The sequence below is a fragment of the Danio rerio genome, chromosome 18 (assembly GCF_052040795.2).
Source record: "Danio rerio strain M-AB ecotype USA chromosome 18, GRCz13ab, whole genome shotgun sequence".
In the NCBI taxonomy this organism is placed as follows: domain Eukaryota; kingdom Metazoa; phylum Chordata; class Actinopteri; order Cypriniformes; family Danionidae; genus Danio; species Danio rerio.
Window position 1 is genome coordinate 26,813,076 of NC_141038.1, and position 24,612 is coordinate 26,837,687.

Sequence of the window (24,612 nt, forward strand, 5' to 3'; positions counted from 1 at the left end):
CCAACAATTGCACTGTTTAGCCATCCATTAATAATTCTGTCTCCATATCAGCTGACTTCTCAGATGTGTGTGGTTGTCTGCCATTGTCATTACCTAGGTACATGTTACCCACTGACTGAGTGTACAAAAAAATGAATGAATACAATAACTTAAAAAAGTCATTTAAAAAGCAAAAAACATTCTGATTATTTAAATAATCCAAATTCCACAGAGAGGCAGATATTAAAGTCTACAAGTAAAATGTAGAAGTCAGTATGAAACTGTCACACTGTGCTCTCAGTGGAATTGGAAATATTAAATAACACTAAGAGAACGGACAAAGCAGTGGCGCAGTAAGTAGTGCTGTCGCCTCACAGCAAGAAGGTCGCTGGTTCGATCCTTGGCTCAGTTGGTGTTTCTGTGTGAAGTTTGCATGTTCTCCCTGTGTTCGCATGGTTTTCCTCCGGGTGCTCCGGTTTCCCCCACAGTCCAAAGACATGCGGTACAGGTGAATTGGGTAGGCTAAACTATCCGAAGTGTATGAGTGTGTGTGTGTGAATGTGTGTGTGGATGTTTCCCAGAGATGGGTTGCAGCAGGAAGGGCATCCGGTGCGTAAAAAGTACTGGATAAGTTGGCGGTTCATTCCGCTGTGGCGACCCCGGATTATTAAAGGGACAAAGCCGACAAGAAAATGAATGAATGAATGAACACTAAGAGAACACTATGGCAATCATTTAATACCTTTCACAAGTGCAGATTTTGTAGGGGTCTGGAATATGTGAAATATTCACGTTTAAATGGACCCTCTTGGTAAAAAATGACTTTAGGAATGAAATAAACATCAGTTCTTGAACTCTCTATTTGGAACCACTTGCTAATATGATTCCCAAACATACTTTTAAACATGGGCTGCATTGTAAATACCCATAGTAATACAGAGTAGGTGAAAACAGTACATAAAAGTACAGTATATGTCTGAATTACAGTAATGATAAAACACTAGGAAAAGTACTAGTGACATATTACTGGTGTTCTTTTAAGCATACATACAATATATTACTACTTTGCCATCCCAGGTGAATAGGACAGGATTTGTAAATGTCAGTGAAGTAAGAGAATTGACACTAGATTACATGAAAATAACAACAGGCCTTCATTTCAATGTGACTAGTGTATTCATTTTTGTGCAATTAAAATGAATAACAACAAATGTTGGCATAATTCATTAAAGTTCTTCAGTTGGTTTCAGATCTCTGATTCATGACAGTGTTTGTATTTATGAACAGTTTGTACATAAACTTGGAGAAGTTAATATTATTACTGCTTTTTATATTGAGTTACATTCCTCAGAACGATAAGTCACTGACAATTTGCACTGTAGAAAATATCCGTAAATTAGCAGTTTTCTATATTTTGTGATATATGTTTTTATAATTTTTTTTTCTCTGTTTATGTAGGATTTTGATGTCATTCTTAGGATTATGTCATTCTTCCAACATCTTTTAACCTTGAAAATTTTGAAAAAGTTACACAAACACACACACACACACACACACACACACACACACACACACACACATATATATATATATATATATATATATATATATATATATATATATATATATATATATATATATATATATATATATATATATATATATATATATATATATATATATATATTAAGGGTGTCATGATCCTCCAAATCCTCGATTCGATTACATTTTCGATTCTAAAGGCACGATTCGATTCAATTTTCGATTATGAATATTTAATTAATTAATGACCAATTAATTATTTGTAGCCTACCGTTTAAACTACCTGACCTGCATGGTCTTTGTTTTACCCATAAACAAATCATACAGTAAATGAATAAATGCAAGATACACACATAATTACCACCTGTCAATCACTTTTTCTGCAGGAATAGGCAGTGATCTGTGTCTTTATAATGGCGTCGGTAAAAAAAGATGCACAACCAACAGGAACCAGCCAACAGTATCTGAGGTGTTTGCTAAAATGACTAAGTACAAGTGAGTGAAAGATTGAAGCAGTCCTCTGACTGCCTGGACCTGCTGTCTCGAGCGCATGGCTGTGTCTGTGTGGTCACGTGATGTGCATTTTCAGAGGTAGAGAGGAAGGAGGGCTGCTCAGAAATGCTACACGCCACTGTGGATGTCAAATCGTTGTTCTAAAATGCCATTTAAAAACAAAGACAGTGTAAACAGGGTCTGAGTGTGTACTTTTCGCAAGCAGATTTGCAACGGGGGCGGGCGGAAGATCGCGATGCCAGTGTTGTCTATCGGACGAACTGTGACGTGACATGGGGGTGTGGCAGCATCGACGATTCTATTTTTTGATTCGATAATCGAAATTGAGCATAAATTTTTATCAATTTCGATTAAAAATCAAAATCGTGACACCCCTAATATATATATATATTACTTTAGTGTCAAATAATTCAAATAACATTCAAATATGAGAAAGAAAAAATAATAAAAATATATATTTTTTATTATCATTGTAAGCAGTTCACTATTAGCGCAATCCTTTCATTGTTACAACATTTAAGGAAGAACATTTATTTAAAAATATATATAATAAAAATTATATATATTAAAATTAAATATAAATCTTTTATAACTTTGCATATTGTGATATTTTTTTTAATTGAATGCATCCCTGCTAAAACCAGAATGTATTTCTCAATGTATTTCTAACACAATCTCACGGCAATTCGTAACTTTTTCATTTAGTGGCTAATTCGTATGAATTCGTACGATCTAATTCGTACAATTTAGTACGATTTGCTTATCCCCCAATGACGGTTGGGGTTAGGGGTGGGGTCAGGTGCCACGCCTCCTTTTTAAAATCGTACCATTTCGTACGACTGAACTCGTCCGAATTCGTACGAATTAGCCACTAAACTGGCAAAACGTAAAATACTTACGTTTTCTCGTGAGATCAGGCTGGTATTTCTCAATAGTTTGTCCTCTAAGTTAAAATATCTAGACCGACTCAATTTTACTTTTTAAAATTATAGTAGTAGACAAAACCAGACGGGAACAGTAGCTTCTCATCTGCCTGCTAAAACACTCAGATCTATAATAGAGACGAGCTCCACCTCTTCTGTTTTTGATCAGATCCTCATGTGGGCATCTGCTCTTCACACAACACTTCACAAAACCCTGCAGAACATCTTTGCACATGCGCTTGTACTTTGGTTATAAATACCCCACTCAACAATAATCATGAAAGCAGCTGAGACCATTTCACCTTTAAAAGTTTTCCTGGCATTGAAATATTACTTATCTGAAACAAATTGAACCTAATTCATACTAATGAACAAGTACAAGTTTAGAATTCAAACCGGCTGAAATGGATAGCCTGCCAAAACAAACTTTTTTCAGTGGATTATTTTGCTCAAAATAATTGTTCACTTAAAGAATAACAATGACTGCTAACAAACATTAGGAATTTAGATTTTACACACATGGATTTAACTAGTTGCTTATAAGCATGCCTTCACATATTGGCTATATTAATATTTATAAATTACATATTCTACATAACTATATTCTACATTCCCAATCCAACCCAATACCCAAACATAACTACAATACTCTTTTAGCTATAAATAAGCAGCAAATTAAGAATCCATTTAGGCAAAAATCTGATAATTGTTTGTTAATAGTGAGAATTGAGCCTTAAAATAAAGTGGGAGTATAATGTGTTATAATATGCAAAGGTAAAGCTACTGTTTTGTTTTACACCACTACAGGAAAGATAAAGGATGTATATTATGTTGCAAATTTATATGACTTTGAGTGGAAACTCATTCCAAAATTGCTGGCAGTAAATCCTCACAGAGTGAGAAAAACAAATTAATAATATATTGCACTTTAATTTTTTCACTAAAGAATTTGGTCGTTGGAAGCAAATCTGTATTCATATTGAGTGCAATAATACTAATGGGCTGTTGAGAGGAATACAGGAAGCCTCCATGACTTGAGTGATATGAAACTATGTCAGAGTCATTTAGCTTTTAAAATAATGTTGCTGATTTTTGGCAAAGAGCTTCAGGTCAAAATATTCCGACTAAAACATGTAAGATGAGAACAGAATATAAAAGTGTATTCATCTGAAATATTTGTAACATATACAGTTGAAGTCAGAATTATTTGCCCCCCTTTGATTTTTTTCTTTTTCAAATATTCCCCAAAGGATGTTTAACAGAGCAAGGACATTTTCACAGTATGTCTGATAATATTTGTTTTTTTCTGGAGAAAGTCTTATTTGTTTTATTTCAGCTAAAATATAAGCAGTTTTTAATTTTTGATAAAACATTTTAGGGTCAAAATTATTAGCCGCTTTAAGCTATAGGCTTTAAGCTTATAGTCTACAGAACAAAACATTGTTATGCAATAAATTGCCTAATTACCCTAACCTGCCTAGTTAACCTAATTAACCTAGTTAAGCCTTTAAATGTCACTTTAAGCTGTTTAGAAGTGTCTAGAAAAATATCCAGTCAAATATTATTTACTGTCATCATGGCAAAGGTAAAAAAAAAAACTTCTATTTGTTAAACAGAAATTGGGGGAAAAAAATAAACGGGGCCAAAAATTTTGACTTCAACTGTATAACATTAAATAAAACATTTCAGATTAAATAAACAATCAGTGTTAGAATTACCTTTACTTACAGAAACCATGATATTAATAAAATATAAATTAATAAAATGTAAAAACTCTACTGTCTGTATGAAACACTTTTTACGTTTTATTTTAAAGCACATTTTAAAATGTTTTGTCATGTATTCAAGTGCATTTTGATGTGTAAATTAACCCTTTTCTTAATTGTTTCAATATTAAAGTGATCTTAAAGCGTTGTGAAGAACGGTCACCATTTATTAAAAGAATCAAATGATGCTCTCTAGTCTAGACAGAACCTATGAAGGAAATCTCCTGCTGAAGTGTGTCATCATAGCAGGAGTGGTGATGAGGCTGAGGTGTAAGTGTGTGTGTGGTTGTGTCTGTATGCATTCACATGTGAAGAGTCCACGTGCATTAGATTCCAGATGCATCAAAGCACGTGAGGGCCTAAATCAAATGACTGACTCACTCACCAGCCCATAATAAGAAAGCTTGTGGAGTGTTTTCTCTCTGACTGTGCCGAAGGAGCCCAGGACAATGTTCACTCCATCTTTAGCCAGATTGAAGCTGGTTCGAGAGGTTTTCTTTATATTAGCCACCACAGATCCATAGACTTTCAATAACCGCTGCCCTAATCCACTGACCAGCCCATTACTCTGCAACAGATAACACCAAAAATATTTGTGTACTGCATGTGCAATATGTCTTCAAGGAAGTGTGTTAGAATGATTATGCAAAACAACAAAGAATGCACTCTTTACCCGATTACTAGCCCTAAATTGCACCCAACTTTTTTTGAAATGTGTTGCAAGAATAAAAAATGGAACACGTTTATTTTGAAAAAACAAACAACAAAAGTCATAAGGGATACATTAAGTAATGTTTGTTGTATTGTATGAAATGAAATACAAACAGACATCCTTAGTCTCCCAGAAGCTCTGCAAATGCATATGCATCAAATACATCAAATGCATAAATAAGATATAGTGTCCGGGAAATGGAGGTGATCCAATTTCTCCAAGTCAAAACATAACTTTTTAGATTGCTACATTTATGGACAGAGGCTGCATGTGGATTGATTGTTATAATGTTGCAAATAAGTGTCAGTTTCTTGCACAGACTGATCATCTCACTTCATAAGGCCTTAGTGTATTATCAGGAGTCAGAGATAGTAGTGATTTACTTGCATTGTATAAATCTTGTGTTATCTGAGTGAAATTAAAATAGCAGTAAATTTTCTTTTTGGGTAAACAATCACCTTATATTAGGTGGCAATTATTTACAGCAGTCATATACTATTCAAAGAAAGTAAAGTAAAGTAAAGTAGATAAGTAAGTAAATAAATTTAAGTGATGAAAAATCTCTGACCTTGACTTGCTCATGCTCATCATTGGCCATCTCCTTTAGAGGACTGTGCTGTTGGCCATCTTTCAAATACGTTGCCATTGAGCTTGGGAATCCTTTTATTATACCTCCCATGGTCCTCATAGTACTCATGGTAAATTCAACCTTTAAACAGATAAAAATGTGCATCGAGTACTGTATCATTGAGTTAACTTTAAAACTTGTTCTTTAAAACCCATTTCTGGCTTTACAACACACACAAAAAAAAAATATTAACTGTTAGTTAAAAAAGGCAAAAACTTTTAGTTTAGTTGCCAAAATATAATGCTGTTAACAAAAACACACTAGAAAGTCCATCTCTGAATGGCTTAAGAAAAAAAAAGTGGCCTAGTCAAAGTCCTGATCTGAATTTAATTGAATCCAATCGCTGTGGTATGATCCTAAAAAGACATTCTTGCTAGTTCATGCTAGAAACCCTATCCCATGTGGCTAAATTACAATAATTCTGCAAAGATGAGTGGGTCAAATTTCCTCCACAGCACAGTAACAGACTAAATGCAAATTATCGAAAATCCTTGATTGCAGTTGTTGCTGATAAGGGTGGCTAACCAGTTATTAGGTTTAGAGGGTAAATAATTTTTCACACTGGGCTACACTTTATACAGTTTTTTTTCCTCTTAATAATAAAAACCTTCATTTAAACTGCATGATGCATTTTTTTTTACAGAAACTAAAAGTAAATATGTTTCTAAAGCTAAAACCAGAATTGGAATTGGTCACAGTTTATTTTAAAATATAATAGATTTACAATTATAGCAACCACAATAACAACAATGTGAATTAACTGATTGACTGTCAAACTGATATGGGATAGGTATGTATGTTATATATCCCTTGTCATGACTTTCAATTTTGATATAGTCACTCTGCAGTCCAAATTCCTTTGATTATGGGAAAATCTCATATTTTTGTTTTCACCCTGAGGCAGATTTGGTCTAATGGTTAGGAAGTTCCAGCAGGAGTGGATGTACTGGACTCTCTCATGCCTTTGATACCCAACTGAGGAGCTCTTGAGCAAGGCACCCAGCCTCTAATTGCTCCCCTGTGCTGAAAACAATGTGTGCTCTCAGTATGTGCGTGCTCTCACTTCTCAGTTGGTGGGTCAAATGCAGAGCACCAATTTGAATATGGGTAACCATATTTGACAATACTCACTTCACTTCTTGATCGTTTATTGCAGTTGTTGTGAGAAAAGGCTATAAATGATCTGATATTAGCTAGGCAGGACTTCTACTTTATGTATACAGACGTAAATATATAAATATATCGTCACCTTAGAATTATAAGGTTCTATCTGCGTTCTACATGATTTTGAGATATTGAGCTTTAAAGTTTTTGCATTCCATATTGCAAACAACATGTGTGTAACGTGTGTTCTCTTTTATACATTAACATGACAGAGACCCTAAGGATACTCTAAATGTAAATGATCAGAGTTCTTTTACATTTGCAAATTGGAGTAAAACAACCACGGTAAATGCAGATCGAACCTTCTCATTCTGGAAAGTCATTTTCCTCTTGGAATTGTAAGGTTCTATTTGGCAGATCATTCATTGAAGCATTACTTTTCAAGAAATACAATCAAAAAATATATAAACTGATGTTTTAACAATATGTTGATGCTTCATTTCTTTTACTTTTATTTTATGTTTTAGACAAATTAATACAAGGCTGTGCTAAATATTTTTGTGCAGTGCAGATGTTAATTTTATTTAATTTATAACTTCATATTTTTTTTTATTTTTTGCTTTATATGAATTATTGAATTATATTTATTGAATTATAAGCCCCGTGAATTAAATTAAGTATTTGCCCTTCAAGACTTAATATTAAATTTAAAGACTTTAAAAGAAATAGACGTGTCACTGACTCGGTCCCAGTCATTCCCCTCGCTGGCCAGCAGAGGCCACCATCTCCGGATTTCTAAGCATTACATCATCCTTTCACCTTGATCATGCTCAGCTGAACTCAATCCCGCTAATGACCCATGTACCCATTATAAGCCAGCACCAAACGCTCATTCATTGCGAAGTCTTGTTTAGCCCCGGCCAGCATTTCTGAGCGTTATTCCTGCCTGATTCTCTGTGTATTACTCCAGCCTGTTTATTGACCCTGCTTCGCCTTCTGCCTGCCCACGACCCACGCTTTGTATACAGACTCTGACACTCGCTGCCTGCCAACGAACCACGCCTGTTATACGGACTCTAATGTTTGCTATCTGCCCACGACCCACGCCTGGTTCACGGACTCTGATACTTGCAGCCTGCCCCCGATCTATGCCTGGTAATACCCACTGTGTCTATCCATCGCCAGTCTTTAGTCATCATAGACTGCTGTTGTTGTGTGTTTGCACGTTAGTGCATTTTGTGTGTGTGTAGGAGAACTTGAGCAATAAATACTGCATAATGGATCCCTCCGTGTCAGTCTCCTCGTTACAGAAGACTTCGCCTAACACGGATCCCGCAGCCATACAGGTTTTATCACAGGAAGTGACCACTCAGGCTCAGGTACTCACCACACATCAACAACAACTAACTCATTTGACTCAGTTAACAGATGAACTGGTGAGATCTCTGCAAAACCTGCAAGCTGCTCCCACAGTGCAACTTACCGCTAACTACTCTCCGACTCAACCCATGCAAACCCAGACTCAGAACGCTTCAGGAGTACGCTTGGCGTTCCCCGATAAATTCTCAGGTAACCCAGCTAAATGTAAAGGCTTTTTGCTGCAGTGTAAACTATTTATTGCTCAACAACCCTACTTATTTAAGGATGAGAATGGGAAAATCGCTTTTGTATGTTCACTGCTTACTGGCAAAGCTTTAGACTGGGCTACTGCTGTCTGGCCAGATAATACCCCGATATTCCCCTTGTTCAATGACTTTCTCAAGCGCTTTTGCACTGTGTTTGATCACCCCGAGGGTGGTCGTAACGCTGGTGAGGAGCTTTTATGTGTACAACAGGGAGATCAACCCGCAGCTGAATTCGCTCTGCACTTCCGCACGCTGGCAGCGCAAACAGGCTGGGCTGATGATCCACTCACTACACTCTACCGCAAAGCTCTAAGACCAGATGTTGCAGAAGGAAATGGCATGTCGGGATGAGGGGAAGACTCTGGATCAACTCATCGAACTGTCAATCAGGTTAGACACCTTGCTTCGCACCCGTAACCCCCTATGCTCTGCTATGTCCAGTCCTGTATCCCCTGAAACTCCCACGGAACCCATGCAGTTGGGTAGAACTCGGTTGACCCCCGAAGAACGTGAACGGAGGAGACGGAACCAATTATGCCTGTATTGCGGACTTTCAGGTCACATGAAGAACTTATGTCCCAATAAACCTCCACCGAAGGCACTTCCGGTGAGTACAACCACCGTTTTCACAACCACTAATGACTCTATGAGTGTACCTGTTTGTTTGAAGTATGAGGAGGTAGAGATTTCGACTTTGGCTATGGTCGATTCAGGAGCCGCTGGTAACTTTATTGACTACAAGTTTGCTGCTGCTCACTCCATCCCTCTAACTTCCTGTACTTCCTCCCTAGCCGTCACTGCTATAGATGGGCACCCCCTGGGGAAAGGACACATAAAATATCAAACTCAGCCCTTATGTCTTCGCACAGGCTCTCTCCATGTGGAAGAAATCTCCCTTCTCGTTATCGACTCTCCCCGTCACAATGTGATTATCGGACTCCCCTGGTTACAACATCATGATCCCCAAGTCTCGTGGAAGAAGGGTGAGATTGTAAAATGGAGTGAGAGGTGTCTAACCCAGTGTCTGTACTCCGTATCTCCCGTTCAGGTTAATGTTATCTCTAGTTTGGAGGATTCTGAACTCTGTCAAGTTCCCAGAATGTATCACGATTTGCTCGAAGCCTTTAACAAGAGAAAAGCAACCAAACTCCCACCTCATCGTGAGTATGATTGTGCCATCGAACTATTGCCCGGCACCACGCCCCCTCGTGGTCGCATATTCCCTCTCTCTCAACCTGAAACCGAAGCCATGAATTCTTACATCTCTGAGGAGCTGGAGAAGGGTTTCATAAGACCTTCTACGTCACCTGCTTCAGCGGGGTTCTTTTTTGTTAAGAAGAAGGACGGCAGCTTACGCCCTTGTATAGATTATAGAGGTCTGAATGAAATAACCAGTAAATACCGTTATCCCCTACCACTAGTTCCAGCAGCACTTGAACAGCTCCGCTCAGCCCAATATTTCACCAAATTGGATCTCCGAAATGCTTACAACCTGGTTCGCATTCGCCAAGGAGATGAGTGGAAGACCGGGTTCTCCACCATTAACGGGCACTACGAATATCTCGTTATGCCCTTCGGCCTAGCTAACAGTCCTTCCGTGTTTTAAGCCTTTATCAATGAGATATTTAGAGACATGCTCAATAAGTGGGTCACCGTATACATTGACGACATCCTGATCTACTCCAATTCCCTACCAGAACACGTTCAACATGTCAGAGCAGTGCTACAACGCCTCATCCAGAACCAATTATATGCCAAGGTATCCAAATGTGAGTTTCATCAGACATGTATTTCATTCATGGGTTACATCATCAGTCACGAGGGAGTTGCTATGGATCAGCAGAAAGTTGACGCTGTCACTCAATGGCCACAACCCGAAACCATCCGGCAATTACAACGGTTCCTGGGATTCGCCAACTTCTACAGACGGTTCATAAGAAACTTCAGCTCAGTAGCTGCTCCTCTCACCGCGATGGTAAAAGCCAATAATGCCCGTCTGAAATGGCACTCGGAAGCCATTCGGGCTTTCAACCAACTCAAAGCTCGCTTCACGGAGGCACCCATTCTGTGTCACCCAGATCCCACACGACCCTTTATTGTGGAAATTGACGCTTCTAATTCCGGTCTCGGAGCCATCCTGTCCCAAAGATCCCCTACTACGAATAAGCTTCATCCCTGTGCATTTTCCCGTAAACTGAATTCTGCTGAGAGAAACTATGATGTGGGTAACCGAGAACTTCTCGCCATGAAGGCTGCACTCGAGGAATGGAGACATTGGCTTGAGGGAGCAACACACCCGTTCACCGTCATTACTGATCACAAGAATTTGGAGTATATTCGTTCATGTAAATGCCTGAATCCCAGACAAGCCCGATGGGCGTTGTTCTTCACCCGATTTGACTTTCAAGTCACCTACATTCCAGGCTCCAAGAATATTAAGGCGGACGCCCTCTCTCGTATCTCTAACGAGGAAACTTCGCTAGAGGAGGTAGAACCCATCCTTAAGGACCCGTTGATTATCGCACCCATTAGATGGGACATCGAGCATGAGATCACGCAGGCTTCCGAACAAATTCCTACTCCGCAGGCATGTCCCGAGGATAAAATATATGTGCCTCCCATGCTCCGTGAGAAGTTGATCGCTGAAATACACAGTCACCCCAGTTCAGGTCATCCAGGCAGCACTGCTACGGCTCAGATGATTCAGTCTCTGTACTGGTGGTCCTCCCTGAATAAAGACGTGATTAACTTTCTGAATAAATGTTCTCCCTGCCAAATGGCTAAACATTCCCGTCATCGTCCAGCTGGCTTATTACAACCTTTGGAGATTCCCCGTCGACCCTGGTCTCACATAGCCATAGACTTCATCACGGATTTGCCCCTATCACAAGGAAAAACCACTATCCTAACAATTGTGGATCGCTTCTCCAAAGCCTGTCGACTCATTGCCATACCCAAGCTACCCACAGCCCTCGAAACCGCAGAGCTTCTGTGTGAACATGTATTTCGCTATTATGGTCTTCCCGAAGACATCGTCTCAGACCGAGGTCCCCAGTTTACATCCCGATTATGGTCAGCCTTTTTCCAGAACCTCCAGATCAACATCAGTCTAACTTCCGGCTATCACCCCCAGTCTAACGGACAAACTGAACGCCTTAATCAGGAGATCGGGCACTTCCTCCGCACATGCTGTCACGCTAACCAATCTGACTGGAACAAGTTCCTAATGTGGGCGGAGTACGCACAAAACTCCCTGAGAAAGGCAGCCACAGGTCTAACCCCGTTTTAATGTGTATTAGGTTTCCAACCTCCCCTGTTTCCCTGGTCCAGTGAGACCACTGACCTTCCCGCAGTCGATACGTGGTTCAAGAGTAGTGAGAAGGTTTGGAACGCAGCTCACACTCATCTGTCACACGCTATCCGAAGGTTTAAAGAACAAGCCGATCGTCACTGTCGTCCTGGTCCCACGTATTCCCCAGGACAGTGGGTATGGCTATCTACAAGAGACCTTTGCTTGAGACTCCCCTGTAAAAAGCTCAGTCCCAGGTACGTGGGTCCTTTCCAAATAGAGCGTCAGATTTCACCTGTTTCCTTTCGCCTGACTCTCCCTAACCATTATCGCATTTCTCCTACCTTCCATGTTTCCCTGCTCAAGCCTGCTGTTGGTCCAGCCGAGGCGGATAGGGAGGTGGCAGCCGGTGTACAGGGTCCCCCGCCTCTCATGATCGACGGAGAGGAAGCCTATAAGATCCACGAGATCCTGAGATCCAGACGCCGGGGTGGTCAACTGCAGTATCTCATCGATTGGGAGGGGTACGGTCCGGAGGAAAGATCATGGATCAATCGTAAGGACATTCTTGATTCTACACTACTGGATGAGTTCCACTTACAGCACCCGGATATGCCGGCCCCTCGCCCCCGTGGAAGACCCCGGCGTCGAGACTCTTCTCACTTCAGGAGCCGTTCGTTGGGGGGTTTAATTTATAACTTCATATTTTTTTTTGATTTTTTGCTTTATATGAATTATTGAATTATATTTATTGAATTATAAGCCCCGTGAATTAAATTAAGTATTTGCCCTTCAAGACTTAATATTAAATTTAAAGACTTTAAAAGAAATAGACGTGTCACTGACTCGGTCCCAGTCATTCCCCTCGCTGGCCAGCAGAGGCCACCATCTCTGGACTTCTAAGCATTACACCATCCTTTCACCTTGATCATGCTCAGCTGAAGTCAATCCCACTAATGACCCACGTATCCGTTATAAGCCAGCACCAAACGCTCATTCATTGCGAAGTCTTGTTTAGCCCCGGCCAGCATTTCTGAGCGTTATTCCTGCCTGATTCTCTGTGTATTACTCCAGCCTGTTTATTGACCCTGCTTTGCCTTCTGCCTGCCCACGACCCACGCTTTGTATACAGACTCTGACACTCACTGCCTGCCAACGAACCACGCCTGTTATACGGACTCTGATGTTTGCTATCTGCCCACGACCCACGCCTGGTTCACGGACTCTGATACTTGCAGCCTGCCCCCGATCTATGCCTGGTAATACCCACTGTGTCTATCCATCGCCAGTCTTTAGTCATCATAGACTGCTGTTGTTGTGTGTTTGCACGTTAGTGCATTTTGTGTGTGTGTGTGTGTGTGTGTGTATGAGAACTTGAGCATTAAATATTGCATAATGGATCCCTCCGTGTCAGTCTCCTCGTTACAAGACAATGACCAAATGAGTTAAAAAAACACTGAAAAGTGTTTCGCTGACTATATGTAAACAAATAAATATATTTCACATTTAATATATACATTTTTAAATATTCATTTCTTTTTCAACAATGTAAAATTTAACATTTCATCTCAATGTCAGTGACGCGGTGGTGCAATAGGTAGCACAATCGCCTCACAGCAAGAAGGTCGCTGGTTCGAGCCTCGGCTGGGTCAGTTGACATTTCTGTGTGGAGTTTGCATGTTCTCCCTGTGTTCGCGTGGGTTTCCTCCGGTAGCTCCAGTTTCCCTCAGTAAATTCCAAAGACATGCGGTACAGGTGAATTGGGTTAGGTAAAATTGGCCATAGTGTATGTGTGTAATTGAGTGTGTATAGGTGTTTCCCAGTGATGGATTGCATCTGGAAGGGCATCCGTTTGGCAAAACACATTGATAATTGGCGGTTCATTCTGCTGTGGCTCCCCCGGATTAATAAAGGAACTAAGCCGAAAAGAAAATGAATGAATCTCAATGTCAAGAAATGCTTATAAAATCATCACATTTACACACATCTCAATTTTGTGTTGTGCAGCATTATTTAGCTGACTCTGATTTTGTGTGATTTTGTCTTTCTGGTGTTTCCCGCTGTCAATAGTGCAGTCCGGCGAAATGACAAAGAAAGCTGATCCTGATTGGTCCTCGTGGGTGCATTAAAAATGCTGATTGGCTCACAGAAAGAATCTTAACGAACCAAGCTAGAGTTCGACTTTGTAGATAAAACCTTTTGTTGTTTGTTAAATAAAAAAATCTTAAAATGTAAAAAAACATATAAAAAAACATCACATAATGTAAACAAGTTGTCATTTATTAAGAATGTCAATAACTCAATTTTGACAAAAATGTCAGATAGAACCTTATAATTCTAAGCTGACGATATGTAATGATATTAAATATAAATACATGCAATGATGCAAAGATGAAAAGGCCCCATTCATATTTCTTATAAAAAACGCCTAGAACGTGTCAATTTTAAAACAGTACTACTGCTAATAGTTGTGTACTGGACTAGGGATGTAGTTTTGAACACTAGACTTACAGATATTAACATTTCAGTTTTGTATTCATATATATTTGTTATGTAATACTTTATTTTAAAAATCCCCAAAACCCTGTTTACAACTGGCCATGTGACAACATTGGAATGGTACAGTAGGGAGTGAGTGCATGTTCTGGCTCATGTGCTCAGTAGTTATTGGACAGTTATTATTGGCAGGGTGTGGATACAAAGTAATTTGGTGTAATACATGTACTAATGAAGCAAGAGGCACGCATAACTGTGCTTTCCAAAACAAGCGAGACACACAACAAAGCAAAGACAAACTAACAGAGCTGAATAGAGTTTGCAGCTCACCAGAGGATTCAGGCCAGGGATCCGCTTGACCAGTGTGTGACCCTGGTGTGTGGATAGCTGGAGCTGTGCAAATGTCTTTTCAAAGGCACGTCTGCAGATGGTGCTTGCCAGAGCTCCAAGCCTGCTGAAGATCGGCATAGGGTCAGAAGCTCCAACATAAGACTCCTGTTGCTCTTCTGTACTCCTATCATTCTCTGCAGGAAAAAATAAAAATCTAAATAGTGAGGGAGGGCAGCACGGTGGCGCAGTGGGTAGCACAATCGCCTCACAGCAAGAAGGTCGCTGGTTCGAGCCCCGGCTGGGTCAGTTGGCATTTCTGTGTGGAATTTGCATGTTCTCCCCGTGTTTGCATGGGTTTCCTCAAGGTGCTCCGGTTTCCCCCCACAGTCCAAATACAAGTGGCATAGGTGAATTGAATAAGCTAAATTGGCTGTAGTGTATGTGAGTGTGTGGGTTGCGACTGGAAAGGCATCCGCAGTGTAAAACGTACTGAATAAGTTGGAGGTTTATTCCGCTGTGGGACCCCTGCTTAATAAAGGGACTAAGCCGAAAAAGAAAATGAATGAATGAGCGAATGAGTAATTGTGAGGGACAAAAAAGTGAAATGGTTGTATTTTGTGATCTCTTTACAGCTATTTAAACAGCATATCCTAATTACTCACCCTTTGTGACAACAAATGACTGCATTTTTTATTGTCAAGAAAATATTTTACTTACCAAGGTTGCATTTTTTATATAAAAAATACATTAAAACTTATAGTATTGTAATTATTATTACTATTATTATTATTTATTTATTATAAATTTTTACAATTTACAAAAGCTGTTTTCTATTTGAAAATATTTTAAATGAACCTTATTTATGTAATGCCAAACTGAACATGCTATAATTACAATATACTATGGGACAACAACTACAGAGCAGCATTTGTAAAAACAAATGAATACTTTTATTCAGCAAGTGTATATTAACTAGTCTAAAAGTGATTTTTAGTGCTTCACAAAATTATCACCATGTGATAGCATCCCCTTAACCTGATTTCACCATGTTTCTGGATTAACACCTATGTTATGATCCTGGAACAACATTTCAATAAGCCAATCTAAATTAATATTCGTTTACCATTTATGTTAAGTTTAGGCTTGCGGTTAGGTTTATGCACTTCTACATGATCGTTATCCAATTATTATTTTCCTCCGATTTTGGTAATATTTTATAGTTATGGTTGGGTTTATGGGTAGGGAATAGGTATAGGTATTTTCGAGCAAAAATGATGTTCCAGGATCAACACAAATGTTAAGCCAGGATCGCACCGTACAAGGCAAAATCATGGCGTGCCATAACATCATGTGACTAGAGCAGGGGTGCTCAAACTTTTCGTTTGAAGGGACAAAAACCAAATATCATTGAGAGCCATGAGCCAAAATTTTAAAAACAAATCAAAAACATTACTTTAAATCGTATTGACTAATGCGAATATTTTTAAATGATAACGTACTACAATAAAAACATTTATAACACAGTGGAGGTTAATGTTGAATACACTAGTCAAGCAGAACTGATTTGCGTACTGATGTCTCTGCATTGTACTCGATCGGTCGGGTGACATGAAGTACATTTAAAAAAAAATGATTTATGATTTATTTACAACATTTCATTTAAACTTTTCATATTTCATTTAGTTTTTTGTAGTTTTACAATAAAACAAACAAACAAAAAAGGTTACATTTAATTAGATATTACAGTGTCCAAACCATCCTCCCTGTCTTAAGTCTCCTTCTCTTCTCAGATGGGATGGTGGGCCAAATCAAAGGTGACCGTGGGCCAGCTTTGGCCCGCAGGCCCTAGTTTGAGCATCTCTGGACTAGAGCAATGATATTTAAAATTCAGCTTTAAAACCACAAGAATACATATTACGTTAAAATATTTTTAGATGAAAACTTTGACTGCAACCTGTTAAATATATTTTTGTTGTATTTTTGACCAATGCAGTTTTGGTGAGGCTAATAATAAAGATATATAACTAATCAATTTTGTCAGCAACAATAATGTTATGTCCATGTTTTTTTGTTTTGTTTTTAGCACAGGTTTTTCGGAGACAGCATGGCTCACTACTGTGTCATGAATTCCTTCAGGCAAGGAAATGACAAAAGCACAAAGCTGGCGGAAGTGAAGAGAACTTCTTTGTGGTCTCTTCAGGGCAGATTTAGGGATGATGTGAATGAGTAAGGGTTAAAAAGAGAAGTTCCTCAGGAAGCACTTCCTCTTGCTGTATAAACAGAACAAACAGCAGCCAATGTAATAAAGAGGCACATGTCCACTGATTTCAGGGCTTCTCGCTCGATATCCTACCTTAAATGCATTCCAATTCAATTTACCAAGCCAGACAAAACACACACTAAACAGATTTTGTCTGCTGAATGTACCATTAAATGTGCCCGGAGAAAGATACAAGCAAGAAAAAAATGCTCTTATCATATCGGGATAGAAATAACCAGCAAGATGTTGCTTCTTTAAGCACACGTGAGGAAAGAATTAGCAGTTCAATACACTTTTACACTCAGAGATAAACAAAAGAGAAGGGAAAAACAGGCTTCTTTCAAGGAAATCGGGCAATCATTGCCTCTGAGCAAAAGGCTGCAAATGTCACTATGCCAAACAGTTATTACAGTAATTGTATAATATATTATAATACCATGATATGTTAAAGCATAATAGCATAATTTAAATTTTTTTATGATACTGTAGTGTCGTTTGAGTTGGCATATCTGTGTGGAGTTTGCATGTTCTCCTCATGTTCGTGTGGGTTTCCTCCGGGTTCTTCGATTTCCTCCACAGTCCAAAAACATGCACTATAGGTGAATTCAATTAACAAAATTGGCTGTAGTGTATGTGTATGAATGTTAGATTGTATGGATGTTTCCATACACTCTAACCGCAGGCCCATTTCACTGTGGCAAACCATGATTAATAAAGGGACTAAGGCAAAGGAAAATTAATGAATTATTGATACTGTAGCAAATAAAAACTAAAACCATTTTCTGCAATCAAATTAAAATGTATTAATCAATGTAAGACATAAATAAAACAAGAAATTCTAGTTAAAATGTAAACATTTGAAGGTAAAGATAAAAAAGTTAAACACTAAATTAATTACAATTACCTGAAAATTGTAATGAAAAAAAAAATATATATATATATATATATATATATATATATATATATATATATATATATATATATATATATATATATATATATATATATATATGCAACATATAGCATTTTTGATTTATTATTATTTGATTTATTTCTATTTTTGATTTATTTATATTTATTCTTATTTTGAATAAAAATGGTGGTGCAGTGGGCAGCAATGCCGCCTCACAAAATTTTATTGATTGTTTTGATAAAATTTTTAATTTATTATTTTATTGTTTTGCAGAAACAACTTTGTAGATTTTTGATTTGTAGATGTTTAAATTTAAAAAAATGAAAATAAGGATAAAAAGTAATAATAATAGTAATTCTACTAATATGAATGACATATTATTTATTTAGGAAATTATTTGTTAATCAATAACAGTAAAAATATATGTGTTTTTATTCATTAGACAATCCAGTGAGCAAATCCATCCTTCTGTTAAACCTTAACAGTTGTTCTTTCTATCTATAAATAAACATGCTTTAATAATTTTAGTTTAAGAGAGTATTGCCCTCTTAACAGACATCAAATACAAACTCTAGGGATCAGCTCAAGGCAAAGTTCAAAGCCTAAATAGTTTAGCTCCATCAAATAACAAAAGTATGCAGTTAAGAATAACTGAATGTCTCGGTGGAAAAGATACTGAATAATGATGTGATGAATCACCCTCTTTAAAAAATCCTCTTAACAAATGATGCAATTTCAGACCATGAATGTGAATACGTGCTGGAGGACACATCTCTGCAACGGAAAGGCACACACTGCATGTTTAAAGATGAAAAATTACAATAAACAAACAGCAGAGAAGAAACAAGGCAGCTATAGTTCTTCCAATGGATCAACATTTATTAAATCAAACTTTGTCCATGGCTCTAAGACTTTAACCACAACAGTACAGTACAGCACAGTACAATGCATCAGCGGTTCCCAACAGGGGGGGGGAGGGGGGGGTGGGGTGGGTCCCAGCCCACAAGGGGGCCTCAGCGAGCTCTGTGGGGGTCTTAGCAGTGGACAATTAGAAGAATGACCATGTTGCCTTAGCTCATTTTATCCCCTAGCTCAGTGGTCCTCAACCATCGGTCCTTGAATGAATTGGTACCAGGCTGCACAAGAAATCAATAATTATTTCTGTTTTATTATTATTTGAGTCTAAACAATCTTTTATTTTGAAAAGTTTTTTATTTCGAAAAATTATCGTTTTTTCTCGCTTATATCTCGGTCACTTTAGCACCCAAATTAAACCCAAAAGCAGCAAAATGAGTAAGAAACAGACATCTCTGGAAAGTTTCTTTGCCAAGGGGAAAAGGCCAAGTAAAGGAACTGCCAAGGAATGGATCCGCAGCCCATTTGTCAACAAATCAGGTGAATCAAGCCTCTCTGTGCAAGAAGATCAACTGATGGAGATTACAAATGACGGCTGCCTTCTAGGGGCCGTTCACATATTGCATATTATTAGAATTTGCACAAGCTTGTTGTTTCCAATAGAGGTGCGTGGTATGCGCACATAAGCGGCGTGACATGCTCGCACCAATAAACCACAGGCCGCAAACGCATCGCAAGTCAAGTGACAAGAATTTACCGATCAGCTTTAGCTTCTATGGAATATTCACATTTCTGTAAGATTAGTTTTGTCAGACAAACACAGAACACACCAACACTGCAGTGTTTTGTACTTTTTTCAATAAATAAAACTGAGCGACAACAATGTTTTTTCAGCTTGTCATCTTCTGAGAAAACGGTTAATAGTCGCCTAGCAACGTACAAAACACTGAAAATTGTCAAGCGTTGACTGCTCCGCGGTGATAAACAGGTTAAGGACCACTGCCCTAGCTGACCAAAAATGGACAAATTTGTAATACGTCCTCCACAAAAAAAGACTCACTGATTCACCTGGCAGCAGTCCTCACACTACTTGATAGAGCATAACAAATAACATGCAAGTATTAAATTGTAATAGCCTATATTGTTTTTTTCCCCTTATGCACCAGTGTGAAGACTGATATTTTTGTTATTGAATTTCAAATAGGGTTTCCCAGAGATGGGTTGGGGCTGGAAGAGCATCCACTGTGTAAAAACGTGCTGGATAAGTTGGCAGTTCATTCCGCTGTGGCGACCCCGAAAGAATTAAAAGGGACTAAGCCGACAAGAAAATGAATGAATGAATGAATGAATGAATTTAAAATAGGGCCAATTTAAAAGGCCAAAGTCTTATGTTTTTCAGTTACAAATGGCCTAATGATGTTTTGCTTTACATTTTACATTAGGCTATTATTTGTGCACAAACATATCTAGATATAGTAATAATAAACATATTGTTTGTTTGAAAACAACATTTTTCGTCATCATACTGCAAACTTTTATGAGTGGTAATATCATTAAATGTGGAGAGGGGCCTCACAATATTTTCTGGGAGAAAAGGGGGTCTCAGGCAAAAAAAAGGTATGGAACCACTGCAGTACACTACACAGTCAACCATTATAATATGGCTGTAGCTGTAGTTGTAAATGTAGCTGTGTGAAGGATAAATCAATAAGGCAAAAAAGAGCAGTAATTCTTTAAAACCAGACAATGCAACTTGTAAGTAAATGTACAACAGAAAGACACAGTCAATAATATCCACTAGAGGAGTATACTGTCCATTTGTTTTGGAGATGAGAAGATTGAAGAAGCTGAGCAGGAATTCCAGGACAAATGGAAGACACAATGAGGCAGGTAACAATGAAGTAAACAGAAGAAGTCCTTAGCTCTAAAGACTGATTCATACTATCGACTGGGTCTGCAGAACCAGCCTCCGCTGACTGCACACACACAGCCGAAAGTTGTGAAGGTTTTTATACTTGATGTGCTCCCCTTTGTAATAACAACAGGGGGCGATTCGATGTAATTTTTGGCTGACATGACGAAACAGTGGGGAACATGAATTCAACAAGTGAAGTTGCTATATGAATGAATTTAGTTCTATAAAACTGAATAGGTTGTGGATAAAATGGAAGGACAATCATGAAAATGTTGCTTTTAAACCACACTTTTTTGTATCCAAGCTAACTGTGTAATTAATGCAAAAACTTTTATACAATAAACATGAAAAAAATATTTATTATTATTAACAAAAAACATTTACCTCAAAGCTTCTAAGAAAACCTAATGAACTTCACATCAGGCAGTTGTTTCAGATTTCAAAATTTGGGTGCAAATTCCCCCAGCTCGGTCAGACTTGGGCCCATGTCAACCCAGGCTTATTGTGGATACGTTCCCCTGTATACATTTCTAAAGAGTACGAAATACATACCAGGAGGTACATTTTTTTGCAGTTTTTGTTTTTTGCGAAGTCACCAGAGGTGATCATAAATTCTTTTGCGATTGCCATTCTCACCGGCTCTTCTCGCGTTAATCCACCAGCTGATGCCGACTGACTGACCTCTCGAACGACTGACCAATCCACCAACTGAGTAACCGAGCGACCGATCCATCCACCTACCCCCTTCCCTAAACCCAACCGATAGTGTTTTGAAAAACTACTGATTGACCCGCTCACCACCTTCCCTAAACCCAGCCACCAGTGTTTTCAACAGCAATTTAAAAAAAGAAAAGCCCTCACAGCCGTCTGTTTTTAACACTATCTTCAGATCTTACCACGTTCTAACCCTTTTATTTACTTGTTTATTTTATTTTTTGTCTTATGAAGAACCCTTCTTCACTTGACTCAAACCCCGTTGTAACGGCCAACTCCGCTCCACCTCCAAAGTCCGCTGGCGTATACATGGCTACATAATTCGTGCTCTCCAGAAATTACGGTCTACATTGTGCATCTTCAGATGCAAATCCACACACACAGTTACAAAAAAATGTTGTGTGCTCCACCAGCAAAATGATGCTGCGCACAGACAAATCGAACATACACCAATATTGTGATAATGTCACATTTGCCGCATGCACCCAAGCAAACAAGTGGTGCTCGCTGCAGAGCCATTTGAGGAGAGCTGAGCTCCAGCGAGGGAAAGCTTAAGCTTAAGCTCCACCTTTTTTGGACTTCTTCTACGAGTGATGTCACTGGGGGTAGGGTTAGGGGTGGGGTTGGTGTACGCATTAAAACAGTTTACAGGAGGAGGAGCGACAGCTCATGCTCCCCCTCGCTGGAGCTCAGCTCTCCTCAAATGGCTCTGCAGCGAGCACCCTCTCAAGCAAAACCAGCCTTCATGAAAACAGATGAGCAGTTGCTTTGCTCACACTGCGAATTCAGCCACAATTTAGTTGTCTGAGACATTTTTTTTTAAAATCCTGTAATCCTAGACTAAAATCTGTGGTCTTTGATTGTTAGTTTGATGTATTGACTGACAGCCGCTTAATGGCCTTTGTATGATGTATGGGAAAAATGTTTTTTCCCTCTGAAAAAAATGTTGACAGAGTCAGAAGATTTGAGCTCACTTACCGGCAGTGTGACTTTAGCTACAATAAATGTCAAACCTAGAACCAATAGCCAATTGTTGAAGCATGCCATGAGGTATCATTTCAGAATGCTGGATAATGAATGAGTCAGAGATAGATGACGTCAAACTCCGGGAGATTTTCTTTGCATGTCCGTATTTGGTGTATCGTCATTGACATTTAGTCTTACATTATGACAACTGAGATCCTAGTTTAACATGATTGTCACAGACCTGGCTTTTCAATCAACTAGGCAATGGCCCTTGTGATCAGTAAGCCGATGGGTTGTTTGGTTGTGCTGGAATATCATCTCTGGCTCAGTCTCACTGAATTTAAAGATGCTGAGGAGATGCTTTTTCTTGATTCACTAATGTAGCTAAAAGGTATATTTGGTACAGTTGTAGATGGGATCAGAACATTTCTTCAAAGCTCAGAAGCCGTTTTAAGTGATGCAACTTCTCTCCAAGTGTCTAGTTTCCGCACACACAGTCACCTGAAGCCTATGTTCCCTCAACAGCCTGTCAAACTAGTGCAGTAGCTGCAAACCTAAGGTGTCAAGGTGCTTCCCTAAGTACTAGGACTCTTAACTGTCTGGTGATAGACCAGGGACCGCAGAAGTCAGCCTGTACTGATGGATGGAAGAAAGGGATAGTTCTCTCCTCAACCAGAACCCCCCTAAAGTAATCTCATTCACTTCTTACCTCAGAACTGTGGGCTCCCACAATACACACTCTAATAGAGTGCATCTTTCCTCTGCCTCACAGAGGTTGCACAAATGCAAACTCCCCATACACTCTAGAAGAGTCACCACTCATACAGCCTCTTGGGTCATGACAAGCATCCAGGGCAGTCATTATTGGCATGTCAAGTTGGGTTCTAAAAATAATAAAACAAAATTACTTAATTTTAATTTTTAGACCAGCCCACCTCAGGGGCATTCTCTATACTTCAGTATCGGAAATCGAAGCTCACGTTTTCCTTCTTAAAGTTCAAACTCTGTTTAAGAAGGTCAAAAGGAGTGGTCGAGAGGGTTTCCAAAGTAAAGAGTGATTTCTAACTTCTTTTGTTCCAAAGAAAGATGGAGGGGTCAGACCCATTTAAGACCTCAGCTATCTGAATCACTTGCTCATACTGTATGTTGGCCATTCAAAATGATACCAAAACCCAGAGCACATAGAGCCCGGAAATTGGTTTATTGGAGAAACACATCATGCTGACACCAAAAAACTAGCGTTGAAAAAAGCAAATTGTGTTGTCGTCTCAAGTCAGCCACATCTGGTCCCATCTGGACCAAAAAGTTTACCTTGAACACAGCAAATAGAAGACAGCTTACTGAAAGAAGAGTGTGTGTTCTGCACCTACTGTACAAGTGTCTCACCTAATGTGTCTTTCCGCACCTGTGTCGAAATTACACTGAAAAAAGTGTTGCATGCAGAAATGTTGCAAACAATTTATTTGTGTTGAATTTAAACAAACAAATTAAATTTAATAATGTTCAACTTAATTTGTTTGTATAAATTCAGCTCAAATAAATTGTTTACAACCACTGAACATAAGAAAAAAAAATTGTAAATCCAAGGAATCATCTTTGAATATATTTATTTCAGTGTACAGCCGACAAACTTCTTTAGTTACTTCTTGATTTGAATCATTTGCTTGGTTTCATCACTTCAGTTTTTGTTCTCACACAATGCCAAAAAGACATAGTTCCCCTTCGGTTGGGGAACTCCAGTACTATAAGTGGATTTGATGTTCTAAATCCACGTATGGGAGATTCGGTTCAGAAGCTACTTGTCTGAAAGAGTATTGAACGATGTGCTGCATCGCCAATTAACTGAGCATATAAGCACACCTGGCGCCAGCAAACGATATCCTTTTCGCTTCAGAGACTTTTCTGATCGAGCTTCATGAGGGTTCCTCTTGCTGTCTACAGCCACATCGAGCGAACGAGTGTCTCCCGGTCTAGAGCGAGTCCACGCAGCGGCAGACGGTCGAGCTGGGTTTTCTCCCTTGCCTGGCGTCCCTTTGGTTCCGGTCCTCCAGAGCGGTGCGTATTGTTGCAGTTTCCTAAAAG

The 24,612-nt window shown here is 38.9% G+C and overlaps 1 protein-coding gene across 6 annotated transcripts in view; it reads right to left on the reverse strand.

Moving 5' to 3' along the window:
• The window catches only part of plin1 (perilipin 1), a 102,035-nt gene that overhangs the window by 15,370 nt on the left and 62,053 nt on the right, over positions 1-24,612 (reverse strand). For all 6 annotated transcript variants that reach the window (XM_087293180.1, XM_087293178.1, XM_087293182.1 and 3 more), the window contains 3 exons: positions 14,908-15,101; positions 6,004-6,144; positions 5,109-5,291 (listed from right to left, as the gene is read on the reverse strand). In XM_087293180.1, coding sequence (XP_087149306.1) covers positions 5,109-5,291; positions 6,004-6,144; positions 14,908-15,101 — 518 coding nt within the window. The remainder of the gene's footprint in view (positions 1-5,108; positions 5,292-6,003; positions 6,145-14,907; positions 15,102-24,612) is intronic.